Source organism: Tupaia chinensis, unplaced genomic scaffold, assembly GCF_000334495.1.
Source record: "Tupaia chinensis unplaced genomic scaffold, TupChi_1.0 Scaffold000627_1, whole genome shotgun sequence".
Taxonomy (NCBI): Eukaryota; Metazoa; Chordata; class Mammalia; order Scandentia; family Tupaiidae; genus Tupaia; species Tupaia belangeri.
In genome coordinates this window covers 748,259-771,273 of record NW_006160147.1, presented here as the reverse complement: position 1 = coordinate 771,273, position 23,015 = coordinate 748,259, and the positions used below count along the sequence as shown (strand labels likewise).

Genomic DNA, 23,015 nt, shown 5'->3' with positions numbered 1-23,015 from the left:
ATTCTGAGGGCAACAATGCATCTATGTAAAAACCCACAGATTCGAAAGTCTACCCTGCTGCTAGAGATATCCAATTCCACACAGGCAAGAAAAAGAAAAAGTACTTTTGAAAACATGCTCAGTTCAGAGACATCCCCTCTTTGCCTGCTTCCCCCATTCTTCCTTCTTCCTGCCTAGACTACAGCAATGACGGCTAGAGCTCCAGCAGTTATTCTGGACCATGAGGCACACCATAGAAGTGGAAGCCTTGACTTACGGACTGTGGAGCAGAAGGACAGAAGGAACAAGGATCCTTTAATGATGTTCTGGACTTTCTTAAGTACACACACACAAAAGCTCCTCATCTGATGTAAGCCACTATTCTATGAATTTACTGTCACGTGAACAAACCAAATCCCAACATAATTTTTGTGTAATACCCTGCCCAATGCCTGTCATATAATAGGTTCAACAAACGGTAGCTGTAATTGTTTTTCCCTAGTTTCAGATCTTAATAGTTAATCAAATAACTAGTCTGTTTCGCTGGGAAAAACCATGTTGGACACTATAAAGACGTGCAGTGATTAAATGTACATTTTTTAAAAATGTAGGGTTCTTATGATGATTAAATACAATAATGCATGTAGGACACCTAAAGTAGTATCTGAATAAGATATAAACCCAGCAGAAACAAAATTGTGACAAAATAGACCAGAGTTTGAAAGAGACAAATCCAGGATGAATTCCTGCCTTGGCTCCTCACTGACTATGTGACCTTGGGCAGATGACTCAACTGTTGGTCTCAGGTCCTTTCCCCATAAAATAAGAATAATACTTCATACTCTAGGGGTCCTTTAGGAAACTATAAACAATCTGTCAGTGCCTGAAACAGCTAGTTGCCTAAACCATGTCCACTATCACTAACTTCCTTACTAATATAGGCCCTGTATTCTGAGGGCAACAATGCATCTATGTAAAAACCCACAGATTCGAAAGTCTACCCTGCTGCTAGAGATATCCAATTCCACACAGGCAAGAAAAAGAAAAAGTACTTTTGAAAACATGCTCAGTTCAGAGACATCCCCTCTTTGCCTGCTTCCCCCATTCTTCCTTCTTCCTGCCTAGACTACAGCAATGACGGCTAGAGCTCCAGCAGTTATTCTGGACCATGAGGCACACCATAGAAGTGGAAGCCTTGACTTACGGACTGTGGAGCAGAAGGACAGAAGGAACAAGGATCCTTTAATGATGTTCTGGACTTTCTTAAGTACACACACACAAAAGCTCCTCATCTGATGTAAGCCACTATTCTATGAATTTACTGTCACGTGAACAAACCAAATCCCAACATAATTTTTGTGTAATACCCTGCCCAATGCCTGTCATATAATAGGTTCAACAAACGGTAGCTGTAATTGTTTTTCCCTAGTTTCAGATCTTAATAGTTAATCAAATAACTAGTCTGTTTCAGTTTCATCTACGGTGATAATAATTACCATGTCCACGCAACTGGATTATTGTGGCACCTACTCTATTTCTACATTACTACACAGTATTACTATTCTTAATCTATATAAACCTGTCCTGCTGGCCAAGTTAATGAACACCACCGATTTTAGAGAAAGAGATGCAATAAGCTGACAAATATCACTTGCGCACCACCATCACAGGTGTTACTGCAGTACCACTATCATTATGCATATTTTCTCATTTTCTTTGTGTCAGCTGTAGAAATAAGACACCCCCACCAAAAAAAAAGACCCTTCGCTATACCCGAAAGTGAAAAGGTCTCTGGCCACTCATAAAGTATTTAAAAACACAGTTAAAACCATAGCTAAGGTCCTGCTGCACTTTCACAACTGACATTGCCCATGCAACCCCTGATATGAACTAGAAATCGAGGAGATGCTACTCTCAGAACAGTTTGGACAAACATAAATCTTTCCCCACAGTGCTTCTAGCAAACCACTCTCATTGGCTGGGAATCTTCAAAAGGCTACAGGAGGCTTTTGGAACATAAGTTAGCTTTCCTTCTGATTTGAATTTTTACGCCATCTTCCAAAAAAAGACCAAATACAAGAGATTCCTACCCTCATTGCTAGAAAATTTATATAAGTGAAATATCAGGATATTTATAGTATTTAATTTAACTCAATAGTATAAACCTTAAACTGTAATCATAACTGGTAAGGTCGTTGAAAGATGAAAGCAGTCATATTAAGTTGATGCCCAAACACCAAGTACAATGATACACACCCTGTGATTATTCAGTAAGGAACTGTTAGCTGGCTAATCAATGTTAAAGCAAAGCCATCTTCATTAAACCACGAACATTTCACAGGAATTCAAACTTCTTTCTATAGTGACAAAGTCTCTGGTTCAAACTTCATATGTGTTTCCAGAGGCATTAATTTCAACTCAAATGGCTCCAAGAAGCCTTACCTGCCATGATGTACAGATGCAGTAGTGTTTGTACTGACTGGTGCAGGGCAAGAAGAGGCAGGTTGCCACTGGCTGCCCCGAGAGGTAGATGAACCAATGGTAATGGGTGAGGTAGCAGGAGATGAATTGCGATTGGCTGAAATGTAGGGACTTGTGGGGTCACTACTTCTACCAAATGAAGCACTGCAAAACAGCACATAGTCACTTTCTTCAGGACATGCTGCTCACCACCATTTCCCAGCACCACCTGCCCCCCCAGATTGTGCACTTAAGAAGAATGTAGACCAAAGAGAGGGTATGACAACTGGGAAGTGGAGTGATCAACTCCAGCTAGAGCTGGGTCACTGCAGCAAGCAGGCAATCATCCAAAAGAGTGACAGAACTGCCATTCTTTGAAAGATGATCTTTTGGTCAATCATCCAAAAGAGAGAAGAACTGTGAAGGTGGAGGAGAGATGATATTTAACCAGGAAAAGCAGGAAAGCAGAATATATGACAAGAGAAGAGGCTAGGAAAAAGAAATAATAGAAAACGAGATAATTTTATTAGAAAAAATAATTCCCAACAAACCCAAGCCAAAAACAAAAACAAAAAAAAAAATCATGCAACCCCAAATGTCTACCTGATATAGAAGTAGTACTGCAAGAGCTGAAGTAAGACCAGAGAACTTGGAGAGATTTGGGAGCAGAGATTTAAAATTAAAAAGTGGAGAAAAGTAAAGAAGCTGTATGAAAAAATAACTTTGCGAAACATGATCATTTAGCCTAAGTGAAAATGCCTTTGGGAGTATTTAAATGGATTTAAATATACAAGTCTATAAAGTAAAGGGAAGTATATGGGAAGTAAAAGGCAACTTTTCTTTGCTTCAATTGAGGACATGTAAGAATACCTCAATTATGGTAAATATTACTTGGGTTAGGATTTAATATAATGGTACTGACTATTATAGTCATGGCTATAATAGTAATGAGAAACTTGAGTGATTAAAAAAAAGCTATGAAGCTTTCTTCTTTAAAAAAGATGTGTTTTACTAGGCCATATGAACAGAATTCCAGATTAGAGACAAGAGATGAACTGGAAAATAGAAAGCATTCCAAGGTTTGACATAGCTGGGGAAATGACAAATTTCTATTCATTCATTCTTTTTTAAATGGTGATGAAATATAATTTTTCCTTCTTGAAAAGATCATAAGATAGAATTTTACAAAATCAAAAAGTGCTCCAGGGTTATAGGTGAAGAAGAGCTTTGGAAATCCAAGGTATGAAGCAAGTTTTAGATCTTCTCTCAAAAAAGCACTCACATAACGAAGCATGCTTTTCACCTTAAACAAAGGCTGCCTCTTGCTCCCCTGTTCACCGTAACTTGGTCAAACTCTTACCTATCAAACAAAATGCCTTCAACCTGTTGGCTGATGGTCTGGATCACAAAAAAATCAACAACCTTACCAAAAATAACTCCATGCCTAGAAAATACTTGGCAGCTCTTTCTCCTTCCTAGCACTAGAACATTATTTCCTTAGAAAACTTTTCTTGAGCTTAGAGTCAACCATAGGAAAATTACATAGCTAGGCAGACTAAGGCCCTGGCCTTTAAGCAAATTAGTGATAGCCTCAGAAAGCCAAAAATTCCTGCTTAGTGTAATGAAGAGTAAGTGAGATCACTGGACTCTACCTGTACACTATGAAAGTTGAGCCCTTTCTTGTAGGCTGTATCTCTGGAACTGAAAAAGGCAACAGTGGCTGTTCCTGCAATTTCCCATGTTCCAACACTAGCTGACAAATCTTCCTGGCAAGCGGAAATAAGTTTTGATCTCAAACTGCTAACGTGTTCATATAGTCTGTGGTCAGAGCTTGTTTCTGTGGTAACCTGCCAATTATCTATAAATCCCAATGATGAAGACTATGGGTGAAGGGATAGGTGGAGGGATTAAATGAGGTAAACAAAGAATTCAAAGTAAGCAGTGAAAAACAGATTCTTCCACATCAGCAGCATAGTTCAAATTAAAATATTAATTAAGAATATATCTTGTAGCTTAATGGCTCTGGCAAAGTGCTTTGCTTGCTGGCTAGTATGTGGCAAAGAAAAAAACTGCAGAAAGAGAATACAGATGAGAAAAGAGGAAGGAAACCCATGTACCTTCTCTGCACCAAACTTGCGAGTTTCACATCTTGATGAATCTGAGGGCCATTAAAGTCATAAAAAAAACAACTCAAGTCCCTAAATTAACAGGCTTCAATATGAAACTTCTTTAATGCAATAGAAAACTGTCCCCATTTCCCACCCCTCACCACCCTACTGTGTCCCTCCCTTCCTCCCCCCAAAAGTGGAACTTGAGATGAGATCTACTCTAGTTTTATAAAACTGAGAGCCAGCTACTGGACAAAGGTGATTTAAATTCAGTCTTGCCCAGAGATTACTAAAAGTCATTGATTGAAGATTTTCACAGGACTGAGTGGATGGAGTTAGAGGTCAGATCTGTGGTAAGAATTTGGAATTAGCTTACTTTCATTCAGTTATTAAGAGAATAAATTAATTTAAAATTAGTCAAGATGTTAATCCCAAGAAATCTAAAAGTCATTAATTTTTTTATTCATTTTTGTGCTGCTAACTGGATTAAAAAACGCATGCGATTATCACCCATATCCCCATGGCCAGAGTGATAGAACATCATCTCCCAGCCCTTTGGTCTGGTACCTTTTCAAGTAGGTAGATACATAGGTGGAAGGAGCAATTGTCTGTGGGGTTTCATTTCCCTTGGCCTCATCCCTCCACAGCTGCCGGGTATAGGAGCCACTCCTCACTAGATTAACAGCTGATTCTCTGTAGAGGCATATAAAACAAAACAAAACAAAACAAAACACTGACTCCTACCACCCATTTTTGTCCAGGATAAATACAATCCAGAGAGAGAAGAGCCAGACAGGCAAATTGTAAGATGACTAAAGAAATAGACAAACTTTCCAAATGATTCTTTATTTTAAATACCTGTTTTCTGTACAGAGAAAAGATGAGTAAGTATTACTGTCTGCTTTCTTTTATAAACTTGAAAGTCAACTAATTTGAATAGGTATCACATTCCTCATGTGAAAGGTCCCTAATCCTTTTCCAAAGAGAAGTCACCCTTGTTTCTTATTTTAAAAGTTCCTGTGCAGCCAGCCCATAGCCTCGTGGTTAAGGTAGCTGAATCCCACATGGATAACCACACAGTTTGAATCCTGGAAAACACTTCAGGTGCATGTGTGTGGACCCCAAAATCCTGAAAGATGGGAGAAATGGAGGAAAAGGAATTATGCTGCAGCATGCCTCATGGTGGGGAGTGCTTTCTCATCACCCCTCTTCTCTGTCTCCAGCAAATGCAGGCCGGCTCCCTCTGGTTAATTCAAAAAAGAAAAGAAAAAAGAAAGTGCCTTGAAGTCCAGGTGCTATGGAACAGCAATAATGCAAGTACTCTGGCAAGGCTGGAAGCCATATGGCAACCACAGGCTTGGAGCCTTAGGTTGGCCTGAAAATCTGCCAGAAGCGCACATGTGTGCCCAAGATCTTGAGGAGCTTGATGACTACTCTTTCTTAGGGTGCATCTCTCTCTCTCATCCTTTGTCATATGTGTGCGTGAGTTGTGTACGTTAAAAAATAAATAAAAAGTACCTTGTAATCGGTCCTCAATAGCAGATTGCTTTTAAGTCAGGCAGAGCATGGGAGAGGGGAGGAAAAAGAAATCTATCTCCAGGAAAAGAGGTTACTACAGAGGGGGAAAAGGAAGAAGGGCTCACTGGAAGCCCATTTAGCATTATAAAGGAAAAGACATCTGGGAAAGGACTGTACTAGGATTCTGATCCATAGTTGATAACTAAGGGCCTTTGCTGCAGAAGTTATGGGTCTCCATGCTTCACAAGGTTCTCTAGAGTAGTCCTTCTCAAACTTCCATGTATTTGGATCGCCTAGTGAATTTTGTTAAAATACACACTCCAATTCAGCAATCTGGGGTGGGGCTGTATTTATTCCCCAATTCCAACATGCTTCTAAGTAGTGCCAATACTGGTGACTGGAGGACCATGCAATGGGAAAAAAGGTTCTAGATCAGGTTCTACCCTGAGTTGTAGCAATATTTCAAAATCCCTATATTCTTTTTCATTGATGAGGAAGACTTTAAATTTTATCAGTGTACAAATCAGAAGTCAGTCAATTCAATGAAATAACAATATTTACAGTGTTTACCATGTGGCAGGCACTATGCTAGGCATTAGGGGTCCCTGAGAAATCAGACATAGACTCTGCCTCTACAGAGACTGCTGGTGGACTAAACTAATTCACACTGGGAAGTGTCAGGGAAGGTGATTCCCAAAGACAGCCAACGTCTATGCTAGAGTTAGAATCTGAAGGGTAAAGAATTGGCAAAGCAAGGGAGTAGGGGCTGGGAAGTGTTCTAAGTAGAAAGAACTGACAATTCATCAGGTGCTGAGGCACCTGAATAGGAGTAATGACCAGGAGATCACTATGCCTAGCTTAGCCAAAGTGGACCAGTATGAGGATTACCTGTTCTCCTTTTCTTCAATGTCATTTGTGCTGCTGAGCCTCCGGGGTGCTAGTGAACTAAAATAGCTTTTGTTTTCTCTCTCCTGTAAAATAAAAACAAGTAAAGCACAGGGGAGGTACAATACTAACAAAGTGCAGAACATTCTGGGTAAACAAGTGGAACTTACATACCTATACAGTCTTATTTCTGGACTCAACACCAATTCCACTATTTTTAGTAAGTGAAAAGGCATACAGATTTATTTAACATACACATGAGCACATGGAAACCACATAGTAAGACTTAAAGGCCCATTAATGCCAATTCCATTTTGAGTGGAGTGGTATTTCAAAAGGTTAGTTTACAAAAGTGTATTCCTAACTTTCTCACAATTAAGACTAATATATAGGGGGGGACCAGCAGTTAGTGTAATGGCTATGTTGCTGGACTCCCATGTAGTTGACCGCAGTTTGAGTTCCGGACCCGGTGGCTTAAACTCACGCCAGGCTCATGTGTGTGCGTGCCCAAGATCCTGAGCGAAGAATGGAGGAGAAGGGCATGGGGCAGGGCCATCCCACCTGGGGGTGATTTCTCAGTATCTATCTCTCTGTCTTTCTGGCGAGCGCACGTGCCCTATAACAAAAACCACTCCAAAAAAAAAAAAAAAAAAAAGAAGACTAATATATAGGGAAATAACTCATGGGGAAAGTTAAGGTCAAAGAAAGAAAACAGCTACACAAAGCAGCAGCCATGGCAAGAGATGGGGGCCTTTGGAAAGGCACAACAGAAAGGGCCACTCTGAAGCTCCTGACGCAATAAGCCTTCTTTAGCCTCCAACATGTCAGCTCAAAATGCAGCTTCCTCAGTTACATGGACAACAAATATGCAGAGCCAATCCACCCAAAATGCCTCACCCCTCTGAGCTATTTCCAGAAATGTGGTATAGAGCAAGAGGACTAAGATTAAAAGGAAGACCTGACCTGAGAGAAGAGCACAGAGTTAGCCCTAGAAAATCTAGTATCAGAAGTAAAGAAAACAAAAATGTACTCTTCTTGGGTAAATACATACATGAACTGTTTGTAAAGTTGGCCTGATTGTAATTCTGTTAATGAAAAATGATTAAGTTAATTTTTTTTTTTTTCTCCTGGGGCCAGCCAGCAGTTGGCATAGCGTTTAAAGGTAATGGACTCCCACATGGCTGACCACAGTTCAAGTCCCAGACCTGATGGCTTGAAAATTAAGTCAGGTACACATGCGTGCATATCCAAAATCCCAGGAGGAGAATGGAGGAGAAAGGACTGTGGCATGGCCACCCCCATGGGGAGGGGGGGAAGTAATTTCTCACTTTCCTTCTCATTGTTTCTGGTGAGTACACAAGCCCTATGATAGAAACTTTAAAAAAAAAAAAAAGTCTCTTAAGTGCTAATTTGCTTGAGCTTCACTAGGATTCAAAACTCGGCAGCTAGGGAACTATGCTTCTAAATATAAAAAGAATAGGTTGCTGGTATTGGTTCAAAAGAACCTTTTAGTTCAAATCCAAGTTTTCATGTGTCTGATCCACTGTTTTGCTCTGGATGAGAACAAAGAACATAAGGCAAGCCAACAAGAAAGGCTGTTCTTGAAACTTTTTTCTTTCTTGGCCAATCAAATAACAGCAAGCAAATAGCTGCTTTGATTAAACTATCAATGTGCCTGCCTCCCTTTGTTGTACTTCCAGAATCAATTAGGTACCAGAAAATATTCTCATTTGTTCCTGAGATTGAGACTGCATGGAAGAAAACTGCCTTGGAAGTCCCCCAGACCCTGCCAAAACTGCACCTTATCTTTGTTGTCCAAGAGAGCAGAAATCCGGGGGCTTGACGAGGAGCGGTAGATGGAAGAGCCTCGGTCCCGTGGAGCGTCCCTGGAATTAGCCACCTCACTTAGCATGTTGTGGCTGCCAGTTTTTCTGAGACCCAATCTCCATGAAGAAGGAGATTCATCTTTGGGCTCTTCCGGCTTATTAAAAAGGCTGGAGGAGAACTAGGAGGGAAGAAGTACATCAAAGAAAAGAAAAAGAAAGGCCCTGATGAGACTTTTCGAGCGTATTTGCTTTTTCCACACTTACTAAGTCCAGTGCGGCAACATAAGGCAGCGCGAGAGCAGCTATGCGGCAGGCTTGCTGCCAGCGTTTCCTTCCTCACCTGGCAGATGCCTGTCACCTCCGAGGCTCTCTTTCTCACTGAGCCAGAAGTAGCCTCAGATCTTAACACGATGCTCCTACCTGACAGAGTGGCTCTGAGAGATGAACACCATTTTCTTTCCCTTTGCAATCAGTACTGACCTACAGCAGCAGGACACTGCGTTCTAGTCATGCATCCCTTCACTCACTGTGACTGAACAGACTCACTTCTCTAGGTCTCAACACGCTCATCTGCAAAATGGTGATAGTGAGCTTAACTTCTCCTCATAATATGTGAAAAACAGAAAAACAAAATGAGCGAATGTATAAATATGTTTAAGGTAATAAGCTAATTTAAGATAATACTAGTAAAAATACTAGTGGCCAGTCCACTCAAGTTCTAATCGCTAGTTTCAAGAAAATAACTTATTTGATATAGGGCAGCAGTTCTAAGAGTTTTAGAACTCACTGACAAGCAAAATTTAAAAAGAAAAAAATCTGAGGTCAATTTTAAAGAATTTTACCCACCATGTCCTTCCTCAGTTACATGGACAACAAATATGCAGAGCCAATCCACCCAAAATGCCTCACCCCTCTGAGCTATTTCCAGAAATGTGGTATAGAGCAAGAGGACTAAGATTAAAAGGAAGACCTGACCTGAGAGAAGAGCACAGAGTTAGCCCTAGAAAATCTAGTATCAGAAGTAAAGAAAACAAAAATGTACTCTTCTTGGGTAAATACATACATGAACTGTTTGTAAAGTTGGCCTGATTGTAATTCTGTTAATGAAAAATGATTAAGTTAATTTTTTTTTTTTTTCTCCTGGGGCCAGCCAGCAGTTGGCATAGCGTTTAAAGGTAATGGACTCCCACATGGCTGACCACAGTTCAAGTCCCAGACCTGATGGCTTGAAAATTAAGTCAGGTACACATGCGTGCATATCCAAAATCCCAGGAGGAGAATGGAGGAGAAAGGACTGTGGCATGGCCACCCCCATGGGGAGGGGGGGAAGTAATTTCTCACTTTCCTTCTCATTGTTTCTGGTGAGTACACAAGCCCTATGATAGAAACTTTAAAAAAAAAAAAAGTCTCTTAAGTGCTAATTTGCTTGAGCTTCACTAGGATTCAAAACTCGGCAGCTAGGGAACTATGCTTCTAAATATAAAAAGAATAGGTTGCTGGTATTGGTTCAAAAGAACCTTTTAGTTCAAATCCAAGTTTTCATGTGTCTGATCCACTGTTTTGCTCTGGATGAGAACAAAGAACATAAGGCAAGCCAACAAGAAAGGCTGTTCTTGAAACTTTTTTCTTTCTTGGCCAATCAAATAACAGCAAGCAAATAGCTGCTTTGATTAAACTATCAATGTGCCTGCCTCCCTTTGTTGTACTTCCAGAATCAATTAGGTACCAGAAAATATTCTCATTTGTTCCTGAGATTGAGACTGCATGGAAGAAAACTGCCTTGGAAGTCCCCCAGACCCTGCCAAAACTGCACCTTATCTTTGTTGTCCAAGAGAGCAGAAATCCGGGGGCTTGACGAGGAGCGGTAGATGGAAGAGCCTCGGTCCCGTGGAGCGTCCCTGGAATTAGCCACCTCACTTAGCATGTTGTGGCTGCCAGTTTTTCTGAGACCCAATCTCCATGAAGAAGGAGATTCATCTTTGGGCTCTTCCGGCTTATTAAAAAGGCTGGAGGAGAACTAGGAGGGAAGAAGTACATCAAAGAAAAGAAAAAGAAAGGCCCTGATGAGACTTTTCGAGCGTATTTGCTTTTTCCACACTTACTAAGTCCAGTGCGGCAACATAAGGCAGCGCGAGAGCAGCTATGCGGCAGGCTTGCTGCCAGCGTTTCCTTCCTCACCTGGCAGATGCCTGTCACCTCCGAGGCTCTCTTTCTCACTGAGCCAGAAGTAGCCTCAGATCTTAACACGATGCTCCTACCTGACAGAGTGGCTCTGAGAGATGAACACCATTTTCTTTCCCTTTGCAATCAGTACTGACCTACAGCAGCAGGACACTGCGTTCTAGTCATGCATCCCTTCACTCACTGTGACTGAACAGACTCACTTCTCTAGGTCTCAACACGCTCATCTGCAAAATGGTGATAGTGAGCTTAACTTCTCCTCATAATATGTGAAAAACAGAAAAACAAAATGAGCGAATGTATAAATATGTTTAAGGTAATAAGCTAATTTAAGATAATACTAGTAAAAATACTAGTGGCCAGTCCACTCAAGTTCTAATCGCTAGTTTCAAGAAAATAACTTATTTGATATAGGGCAGCAGTTCTAAGAGTTTTAGAACTCACTGACAAGCAAAATTTAAAAAGAAAAAAATCTGAGGTCAATTTTAAAGAATTTTACCCACCATGTCATCTTTATAAGCTATCCTGATCCTATGAAAAAAAATAGCTTACCCGCCATTGTTTTAGCAAAGTGGAATAAGTACATGTGTGCATTCTAAATTTAAACCTTTTTCTCTTAAAAAAGTAAGAAGTCTGTCTTGTCACACCTAGAAGCAGTAGAAGTATATGAGGAAAAATGAAATGACTGGATAAGGACTATATTCTGTTTGAAACTTCTTTAACGACTTATAATGATGCTTCTGGAAATAAGCCAGGTCTTTGTTCCCTCGTTTCTATAAGCCTATCTTTCTAATTCATGAAGTATTAAGACTGATAAATTAAAACCAGAGCTTTTTCAACACCTTTGTACTAAAGAATGCCCGTCAATTCTTAACTCCAAAACTATTAGGTTGTTGGGAAAAATCATGATGTATTTTTCTATGTTTTCCTATGCAAAAATGCATCATGAGCTTCCCAACAACCCAATAATTACATACTCTGTAGAGCTGGGTCATTATTCTATTCTTTTTCACAGACTGGAAGTCTACAGCTTCTCAGAAAACACAAAGATGCTGAAGGAGGAACCTCTGGTATTTCAACAAATTCTTTCTACCTCTATACTCTACCCATCAGAAATGAAAACTTTACTCATGAAAGTAAGGTTTTAAAGAAGTAGAAAAGGAAAATAGCTATTAAAGCAATCCATGCTCAATGGAAGTTACCTTCCAAGTGCAGTTCAAATTTTAAATATACTTGTCTTAATTTCAGATACAAAGAAAATAGGCAAAGACAAAATTTCTTTGGTCCCAGATTATGCTATCCTGTGTTAACACGTTGTAGCCAAATTTGTCTGGTGATGGTTTTATAGGTATTTTTGGAACGTGTGGGATTATATTTGGAGACAAGGCCTGTGAGGAGGGGATGAAGGTTAAATAAAGTCAAAGGGTAGGGTCCTAATCCAATAAGGCTGCTGCCCTTATAAGAAAAGGAAGAGATATCAGAGCACTCTCTCTGCACCAAGTTAGGACACAGTGGGAAGATGGTCATCTTTAGCTAAGAAGAGAACCCCTCCAAAGGAACTAAATCAGACAGTACCTTGCTATGGGACTTCCAAGGCTCCAGAACTGTGCAAAATACATTTGTTATTTAAGTCATCTAATATGCAGCTTTTTTTTTTTCCCCCCACGGGAGCAGACTAAGACAATCAAGTATGTAACTTTAAGGCCTTTCTAAGTGAGTGCTATTGCAGTAGGGTAAAATATAATAGCCAAATTAATTCCAAAGTACTCACTCTCCTAGCAGAAGAGGCAGAGAAGGTATTCTGAGCTGGTGGTGGTATCTGCTCCGTGATACTAATTTTATTTTCAGAGCTGGAATGGTTGACAATGGCTTCTGGCTTTTTATCTGTTATTTAAGACAAGAGAAGCAACAAGTCCAAGTGTGAAAAATCTTAACTCTGTGTATGTGGCCTTTTCTATTAACACAAAACGTTTGCCCACCATCAAAACAGATTATCAGGGCCATGAATGCTTAGATTCAAACTAAAAGAAATCTCCAGCAACTGTCAGCAGAAGAAAATAAACTTGGTGGATTCCTGTGTTGGTAAGCTCCAACTCCAATTTCCAGATGAAAAATGAAAACTGCCTCCACATTATTAGTTTATCACACACAAAATTCATTAGTATGCATTTATTAAAAATCAATTCTGTTTTGGGGAGATGGGTAGAAAAAACAGGAAAACTGTAAAACAGACCTTGTTTTATAGGTAATTACAATGAAGAGGAAGAGATAAGATGCATACGAGACCAGAAGATGGTGTAATGGCTATGTCACTGGATTCCCATGTAGTCGACCACGGTTTGAGTCCTGGACCCAGTGGCTTAAACTCACTCTAGGCATGTGTGTGCGCATGCCCAAGATCCCGAGAAGAGAACGGACAAGAAGGGATTGCGGCGCAGCCATCCCCCCTGGGGGTGGGGGGGTGATTTCTTACTTTCTGTCTCTTTGTCTCTCTCTGTATTTCTGGTAAGTGCATGCACCCTATAGCAAAAACTTCTCCAAAAAAGAAAGAAAGAAAGAAAGAAAGAAAGAAAGAAAGAAAGAAAGAAAGAAAGAAAGAAAGAAAGAAAGAAAAAAGAATGATGATGATGATGATAACAATGCAAGTGCATATGCAATTTAGGTGTTAGATTAGTTGACTGACACCAACAAGTGCTGGGGGAGTTCAGAGAAGAGGCGAATGCCCTCAGGGAGGAAACAATGAGGAAAGCTGCAGAATAAGCCTGAATTCTCCAGACAAACAGAACCACGGGGGAAACTGGAAGACTAAAGACTGACTGTATGGTGGAGGAGAAAGAAAGTCATGCCCGGAAATCAAAGTACAGACATCTGTTGGTCAGTGAAGGGGTTAGACTAATTTAAATAATGGGTATCTTGGGGTTATGACAGAAATAAAAATAGAAAGTATTCTAGGGGATGTTGCACATAACCGAACCCACATAACATAAACAGGAGTGGGCCGTCTCAGCAGGGTCCTTACCAGAAACCTTGTCCGTGGCTATGAACTAAACAGCACAACACCTACACCTAGTAGGTATGGTTATCGTCTATGCACTCTGGAGAAAGATCCCTCCAGGTCAACCCACCCATGAATTCTGTGATAATTTTAAGCCACATCCTAACTGTGTGTCACTGGGGAAGTTACTTATTATATTTGAACCTCTACTTTTTCATTGATTAATCAGAGATCTTAATTCTCGCCTCATGAGAATTGTTATAAAGATGATAGATACTATTTTTAAATTGGATAGATCAATGTTTGGCCATAAAAGTCCCCTGTGTTATTATTACTATAGTTACTATGAATATTCAAGGCATTCTTTAAACACTATGTGAATATCTCTAGCCCTAAGAAATCCACCTTGTTAGCAAAATGTGACTGTAACAGTCATAGCTCCCAGTGAATCATGACTTCCTGAATTCACTCTGGAACAGTGCCTTCTCACACTGACTCTGATTGCCACGTGACTTGTTATGGCCACTAGAACATTAGCAAGTATGACACATGCAGAGGCTTGGAAAGTGCTTATCCACTGTGCCTTCCTTCTCTGACTGCTTCTGGAATCTAGAAGCAGGAGTTAGCCCATGTGATGATAAGAGATGCATGGCTGGGTGGGCTCATGGCACAGTGATTAAGATAGCTGGATCCCGTATGGTTCTGGGATGGAGAAATGGAGAAGAGATTGTAGTGTGATCATACCCCACCATGGGATGCTTTCTCTTTCTTGCATGTGCACACACACGTGAGTGCATGTGCCCTTTGGCAATTAAAAAAGAAAGAGAGAGACCCACTTGCCCTAAACATCCTGGCCAATCACCAGAAAGGTGGGTATTGCTAGCTACGACTAGCCATCCCCTAGCTGACTTATCATCTGACTGTAAAAACAAGAGTGGACCCCAGAATTACCAAAGGGAGAAATGGCTGTCCCAGTTGAGTCCTTCCCAAACTGCCAACTTATAAAACTAGTTGTCTTAAACCACTAAGTTCTGGGATGGCTTGTTATGCAGCAATAGGAAACTGATTCACCAAACGTTTAAGTCAAATAAAAGAAAGAAAAAACAGAACTCTAAGTCAAACTGTTCACATGCTCCTCAAAATATAATTAATATTGTTTTGTTTTTACTATAGGGTGTGTACAGGAGTCGGAAGAGGGAGGAATCCTTTATATCCAAGGCTTCCTGAAAGAAGGAGGTCTGAGCTGGGATTTGAGGCACGAATGAAATGTCGGTCAGCAGAGAGTTGCCGAAATAAGGAGACACTTGCTGGAACATCTGCTTCTGCCCACACCAGGTGACTGAACTCTCTTGAGGACTGCTAGTGACTTCCTAACTGCTGCATCACCCGTGAACTCGCCACTGCCAGGGCTTCTCCGGTGTGGAAAGACACATCCTGGCTTTGCTTGGCCTCTCTGATCAGACCTTCTCTGCCTGCTTCACTGATTCTTCTTCACTTCCTGAACACAGTATGCCCCGGGACTCTTTTTTAATACCTCTTTTTTCTACATTCTCTCTTTTGGGGATCTCATCTTTTCCCACAGTTTTACCTTTCACTTCTTAGGCAGATCATTTCCACTGGGTCCCTGCTACTCAGAGGAGCCCCAGATCAAAGTCAGAATGTCAGAGATGCCACATGCCAGCCACGAAACCAAATTCACCTAACCTCCTACAGTATCAATTTCTTATTCTAAAAAGTGGCGATAATAACATATACCTCAGAGTATGATAGTGAAGATTAAATAAAAACGTTTAAGTACTTTGCAAAGCAAAAGGCACAGTATAAATATAAAGCTTTATTATAATTCCCTGAACTAGATATAATCTTTACTACTAGTGAATACCATTGACTGCATTTATACCTCTCATATGACAAGTATTTTATTCATGTAATGCCTTTCTATTCCCCTACTGGATATACTCAACAAAAAACATTTAATGAATGTGAATGCCTGTCATGTGCCAGGCATTGTGCTGAGACCTGGGAATACAACGACAGACTCTGAGTTCCCAGCCAAAATGATGAGCACTACAGCAGAGATAAGTATGCAGTGCTAGAGGCACACAGACAAGGGAGCAATTAGCATGGCGTGGGCGAACAGTGAAGTGGTCTGTTCCTGTTCAGCTTCCCGTACCAGAAAAGGCTAAAGAAAGATGTTTTCAGTCTATTAGATCCTATACCTTCAAACAGAAATCACTCAACACGTATTTGATCATTTGATGGCCTGAAATGAATTCTAAGGTACAAATAAACACTTGAGGGCAGGAAAGCTCAGGGATAGGAGGAAATTCAGCAGTCCCATTTGGCTAGACTATGTCCTTAAATATCTCTGTATAGCATTGGAAAGACCAGCTAGAGCTGGCTGGTGAGAGATCTTGATGGAAGGCCACAAGGATTGGGATTCACCCTGCAGACAAAGTCAGAGCAAGTGAGGTATTCACAGAAGGCTTCTGAACAGAGACGTAGCATGAGCAAAAAGGTGCGATGGGTGTTTTACTCCAACAGCAAAGTGAACACAGCAAATCATGAAGCAGGCAGCTTGCTCCCATTGTTGTTAGAAGCTAAGAAAAGTGATCTAGCATAGAGCAAGCCCAGATATTGATTCTGGATAATACATAAACCTAGAACATATAAGTACTCAATAAATATCACAAATATCAAAAAGATGTACATTTATAAATGGTGATAGGTCCTACAATAACATTTTCAGAGTAAGTTATGCCTGATCAACAACACAAATTCAAGTCTGAATGAATAAAAGTTCATCTATACTGCAAACTTAGCTGGTGCCCATCTTTTTTATAGAACTGATGGTCTCTAACTTCCTTTGGTGATGTTCGACAAGTCTCAGAGATTGTGACATGAAGAAGGGCAGTATTCTCCCATAACTGAGAGAAACTGTCAGCAAAGCCAGACCTTATCAAGAGCTGGGGCCCAGACAACAGAGCTAATGTCTTCATTATGGGGAGGCTGACTATGGCTGAGTGCAGGGGAAACACAGACTCCATTATAAACTTAATGTGTGACCCTTTCCCTTCTAACTTGGCCTTCTAGCTGGAAACATTTCAATTTATCATGGATTCGAATTTGGAGGGATAATAGCCAGTGGTTGTGGGGCATATATACTATAAAATCTTAGTTTATCATTAACTTCCAATTTCTATGAGAATGACTCTGTTGTAGTTGACCTCTATTCAGTAAAACCCAGTCTCTTTTTTCTCAGTGTCTGTCCATAAATAAAAACCTGTGGGCTATTTTATAACTTGTTAGTCTCACTAGGTTTAGCACCTCACTTTAACTATTAGGGTTCCTATTCTATCGAATAATAAACTTAAGAAGCACCAAATAATGTATTTATTATCAATAAGGTTCATAAAGGTAAATACAATTTTTGTCCTTTCCTCAATTCCCCACTTAGTAATTTAAGGGGCTGCATATATGAAAAAAAATACATATGTAATATATCATATTATATTACATATATATATATATACACACACACACACATATATATATATATTTAGACAGAGAGAGAGAGAGAGAGATTAGGAATCTGTTTAGGGAAATCAGACAAATCTGAGAATTAAATACAATTTTTACTAATAGGTTAAGTGCTCGCTTCAGCAGCACATATACTAAAATTGGAACTAATAGGTTAAAAATATTTGACTGAAAATGTCTCTGCATGATCCTACTTTCTCTGCCTCTTTTTGAAATCTCATCTCTATGCCACCTACCAACCCAAGGTCAGGGCAGTTGGCTCCCGCAAACAAAAATTCTTTGTGCGCCTTATCATATAGCTATACAGGAACTAGTGGATTTAGTCGAACAGAGCTTGCAGCTCATACGACCAAGTTGTCACTAGCAATTTGATATTTTGTCCTTGAAAACCAAACTTGGAGCTTTTTCTGGAGCCGTGGAGGCCTGGGTAGCTCTCTGACAGCAGTTACCGCCCCATACCCTGGAGAGAAAGGATCTTGGCCATGGACATCTTCGCATTCATTACCTGTCTCCTTCTCAGTTTCTGACTCAGAAGCTTCATCTTCACCTTCTTCCTCCTCGGAGCTAGAGCTGCTGGACTCTTTGTTTTCTTCCTCCATTTCTTGAGACTTGGGTGTCTCCTCCTCATACAACATCTTCTCTTTGCTAAATTAAAGACAACAATTTGAGAGTAATTTAGAAGTAACAAATCACTAAGTTCACTGACCAGTGTAATAAAGAGAAAAAGTCTATAAACTTATGGGTGGATGCACTAACAGAAACCATATTTGAATCCTTCTTTACATCTCTATTTCTTGGTTTTTCCAAACTAGAGTTTAGCATTTGACTTTAGAGCATGGCTTGAGGCAATCTGGCCTGTTCAACACAGGAAAAAGAAAAGCTGTAAATTTTGATAATGATGGAGCAAATAAAGATTTTTAAAAAACCATTTAACAAATGATTTTTACACTTAACAAATGATTTAACAAATTACAAGCCAGGAGTCATGCTAGACACTGGTATAGTGGCAAACAAAGACATGGTCCATGAACCCACAGAACTTCCACTATATTAAGGGGAACAGTTGGGACTCCCATCTCTACGACTGGATAAAACAAATGCTGACACACTCTCCGTTCAAATCTAAGTTTAAAATGTGTACATCCATGTCTCACTGTCTCTCCCCATATCAAAGCCCACCTAGCCCTGCAAACTTACCCACATGTTTCGAGATCATTTGGCTAAAGTAAAAACCCCAATTTCTTCCCTGTATAATCCCTCAGGTTAACCATGTCACCGGCACACAGCAAAGCTCATCCCATTCCTCAAGCCTAAATGTCTTACTTCTTAAAGAGTCCACTCTGCAACTTGCTGTTCAGGTCTGACTCAATGAGTTTATTCCGCGTTTCCTTTTCACTTCGAAGCTGAAAAGTGAGAAAACAGAGAAAAGGGAAGAAGTTGACTATTGGTGAAAAATCAGCAGTGTTGAGAAGGACCAAGATGAAAGCATCCTTCTGAAGAAGATAGGATAACATTAAAGGAGGAAAGGAACTGAGAAAAAGGTAAGTACACCAGTTGGATCTGCTTAGAAGATAATGAGACAATGACAGAGGAAAATCTTCATGCAAGAGAGAAGAAAAAAACCATGGTATTAGAGCATTATCAACATGGGGCATGCATGTGAGTGCTCAGAGCAGAGGGACTAGACAACTGGAGGAAGGAGATCATGGCGTGAGCAGACTCAACAGAGGGTGTCATCTCTCTCTGTCTCTCTCTCTCTCTCTTTCTCTCTCATGGATCCACATATTCTATCATGAAAAGACAGCTTTTCACCAAAAAGAAAAGAAAAGGTAGAAAAAGAAAACTTCCCCGATAAAATAGCCAAATCAAATCTTCCCCAAAAGCCTAGCTTATGAAGGACAGAAAGCCAAAAAGAACTCTGAAAGAATTCTTAATAATCCATATCCTTAAATAAGTTGGCAATAGTTCTATAGAAAACACAAGAACCAATAGGAATCAAGCCTTAAACAGAACTATCTAGTATCTGTATGAATGCTTTAGACAAAATATATTAACATTTTTGGAACCTATAGCTATACAGGGGACAAAGATAAGAACCAGTCCCATTAATGTAGAAACATTATTTAGTGAAGATATCTATGTTCACAGCTTAACTATTCTAAGCAAAGGATATATAGGAACTGTCTATACTATTTCTGCTACTTGAATGTAAAAATTATTTTGGAATTTGGGACCAGCGGATGGCTTAATGGTTATGTCACTGGACTCCCATAGTCAACTGCGGTTCGTGTCCTGAACTTAGCAGTTTCAAACTCACGCTGGATGCATGTGTACGCGTGCCCAAAATCTCAAGAGGAGAGTGTAGGGCAAGGGATTGTGACATGGACATTCCCCTGGGAGAGTGATTTCTCACTTTCTGTTTCTCTGTCTCTCTGGTGAGAGCACATACCCTGTAGCAAAAATAATTTTGGAATTGTTTTAAAAACCACAAAAATTAAACTAAGAAAAGTATAGATCTTATATTAGGAAGGCTGTTGCTGCTAAATAACAATACCAATACTATATCTGGAAAATATTGTATATTGTACTGTTTACTAGAAAATAAGTATCTAAGTGACCCATTGCTTAACAAAGAAAAGAAAATTATCTATAAGTTGTGTTTGTCTGAGCTTTATGTATGCGACTTTCCTGCTAAGCCTTGCTGAACAGTAAAATGAGAATCTTTACTCTACAGGTCTAGACATAATGCCAAATACAGTCAAGGTTAGATATGATTCATTTGTCCCATAACTGAGCTAAATAGTTCTCTGATTAAGAACTGCTGTTTCTCACTTTTGTCCTAAACTTGAGCTCACATGCCCTGAGCCCATGGTGCATAGAAAAACCAAACAAACAATCCCACCCCCAAAAAACACCCAAAAAAACAAAACAAAAAAAACAATAGCAAAGGAAAGAGAGTGATTAATTATTTTTTTTTCCTATCCCACCCTGTCCCTGATTCTTATTCTCCTTGCTCAAATTACTTGTCCCCTCATGGGTAGAAAATATGTCCTAGTCACTCTTCATCTGAACATATGTATTTCTATTCTGCAATCTATGCATGCATACCATGCTCATGGAAATCTCCTGGATAGCACCAAAAGTGGCTCCTGCAACCAATAATAAAATATTTAAAACAAGTAAGAGGAAGAGAAAAACTGGACTGTGGATATTTCGTGAATCTAGAATAAGTATGACCACTGCCTGAGTACTGTCTAATACCACATGACAGTGTCAGATTGGTGTGTTTAAGAAATATATTGCTATCTGTAATCAATGTACTTTAAAAAAAAAGAGAGATCCTCTTAGTCAATAAGATTAAAGCTGTGAGGGATCCTATGCCTGCTACTACCTATTTGGAAAAAACTGATGTAAACATATCACATTCACTTTCTAAAACTCAAGGACAATTACAAGTTTTTCGTTTCTGTTTTTAACTTTTAGTTGCTTGAAGGCTGATGATGGCAAACTTTAACAACAACAGTGGCTGGAATATTTCCTTCTAACAGACTGCTAATAGCTGCAGAAGGGAACAATGAACATCTCTGGAATGCAGATCCATCCATTTCAGCTCTCAGCAGACATCACTAAAGTGAGACACCTGGTGCCTACTGCAAACTGTTAGAAAAGCTTTCAAAGACTCACCACATTCTGCTTCTTCTGGAGCATCTCTAAGTGTTCCACAAGACCCTCATCAGCCACATCAAATGGTGTCTGGCCCTGGCAGAGAAAAGGAGCACCATGACTGACAGAAAATGAAAGGAGCAATCACGTCACTTTTTTTTTTTTTTTTTGGAGAGGTTTACGCTATAGGGCGTGTGCATTAGCCAGAAAGACAGAGACGGAAAGCAAGAAATCAGTCCCCCCTCCCCCAGGGGAAATGGCCAAGCTACAATCCCTTCTCCTCCATTCTTCTCTGGGGATCTTGGGCACACATGAACATGTGCCTGGCATGAGTTTAAGCCACTGGGTCCGAGACTTGAACCACAGTCAACTACATGGGAGTCCAGCAACATAACCATTATGCCAACTGCTGGTCCCAAATGGGACTTTCTTTTAACAGTTTTCACTTTCACTTGATACCAATGATTGGTGTTTCCCTAATTGATCTACCTTACATTATAATACCTTTGTCTATCATAGAGGAAGCATAACAAGCACATCCTTTAATATAGAGTTTTATTAATACATGTTGTAATACGGTATTGAGAAAAACCACCACATCATTTCTAATGCTGCTGCCTCTTGGCAAATAACCAAGTGAAATCCCTATTTCTACCTATTCTAAAATAGTCTTGATTGTTATGACAAATTCAACAAGGGGTTCTTTACTAAGTCAGTCTCCACTTAACATATACTGTCTGTCTACACTCTATGGTAGAGACTGAAAGACTGGAGGAAATAAAAGCATTTAAAATTGTTATGGACACTGAGGACAAAGTGGAAGGAGAGTGGGAGAGGGGAAGAATGCTGGAAGGAAAATTTAGGAAAAAATGGAGAAGACATTTGTGGACACAGATATGGTTGTTGCCTGTTGATGTTGTATACAGTATTCTCAACTCACCTGGTGTGTGGCATATATCATGTTGGGTAAAATCTCTTTACAATTTAAATGAGAAATAGTAATTGAATATATAAATAATAATAAAAATATTTTTAAAAATAGGCAAATGAACTGAAGAGATAACTCTCCAAGGAAGATGTATGACTGGTCAAAAAAGCATATGAAAAAATGCTCAGCATCTCTTATCATAAGGGAAATGCAAATCAAAATCACAATGAGATACTACTTAACCCCAGTCAGAATGGCTAAGATTAAAAAAATAAAGACTGTCAAGTGCTGGCTAGTCTGTAGTGAAAAGGGAACCCTCCTACACTGTTAGTGGGAATGTAGATTAGTCCAGTCACTATGAAGAACAATATGAAGGTGTCTCAAAAACCTACAAATAGAATTACCATATGACCCACTAACTCCACTCCTGGGTATTTATCCAAGGTATAGGAAAACAGGAAAAAAAACACTTCACACATCCATGTTTACTGCAGCATTATTCACAACTGCCATGAAATAAGCCCAAATGCCCAAGAACAGATAACTGGATTGAAAAAATGTGGCATATATACACTATATACACATATATACAGTGAGAGACACTGACATTTGATATGAAGTAGATGAATATGGAAGATGTAACGCTAAGCAAAGGGATCCAAATTATGCAACAGTCACCGTACGTCCCCCACCCAATATATTCTAAATGTCTGCATTCTATGGCAGAATCTGAAAGATGGGAAGGTACAATAGCAGGAAGAGCAACTGTACATACCAGAGACAGCATAAAAGGGGGAGGTTATCAGCAGGTGGGAAGGAGAAGATGGAGGAGGAATATTTAATACATGAATGAAAAGTTATCTATAGATGATAATGTATATTGAAATATCTTTGACTTGATTGATATGCACTGTAGTCATGCTGGGAAAAAC

The 23,015-nt window shown here is 39.8% G+C and overlaps 1 protein-coding gene across 1 annotated transcript in view; it reads right to left on the bottom strand.

Annotated features, from left to right (window-relative positions):
- The window catches only part of PPP1R12B (protein phosphatase 1 regulatory subunit 12B), a gene marked incomplete in the record, with an annotated part of 227,306 nt that overhangs the window by 143,663 nt on the left and 60,628 nt on the right, over window positions 1–23,015 (bottom strand). The window contains 8 exon segments of the mRNA XM_006159146.2: window positions 2,422–2,604; window positions 5,115–5,240; window positions 6,954–7,036; window positions 10,590–10,793; window positions 12,729–12,841; window positions 17,998–18,137; window positions 18,816–18,895; window positions 21,177–21,251. Of these exon segments, the coding sequence (XP_006159208.2) occupies window positions 2,422–2,604; window positions 5,115–5,240; window positions 6,954–7,036; window positions 10,590–10,793; window positions 12,729–12,841; window positions 17,998–18,137; window positions 18,816–18,895; window positions 21,177–21,251 (1,004 nt within the window).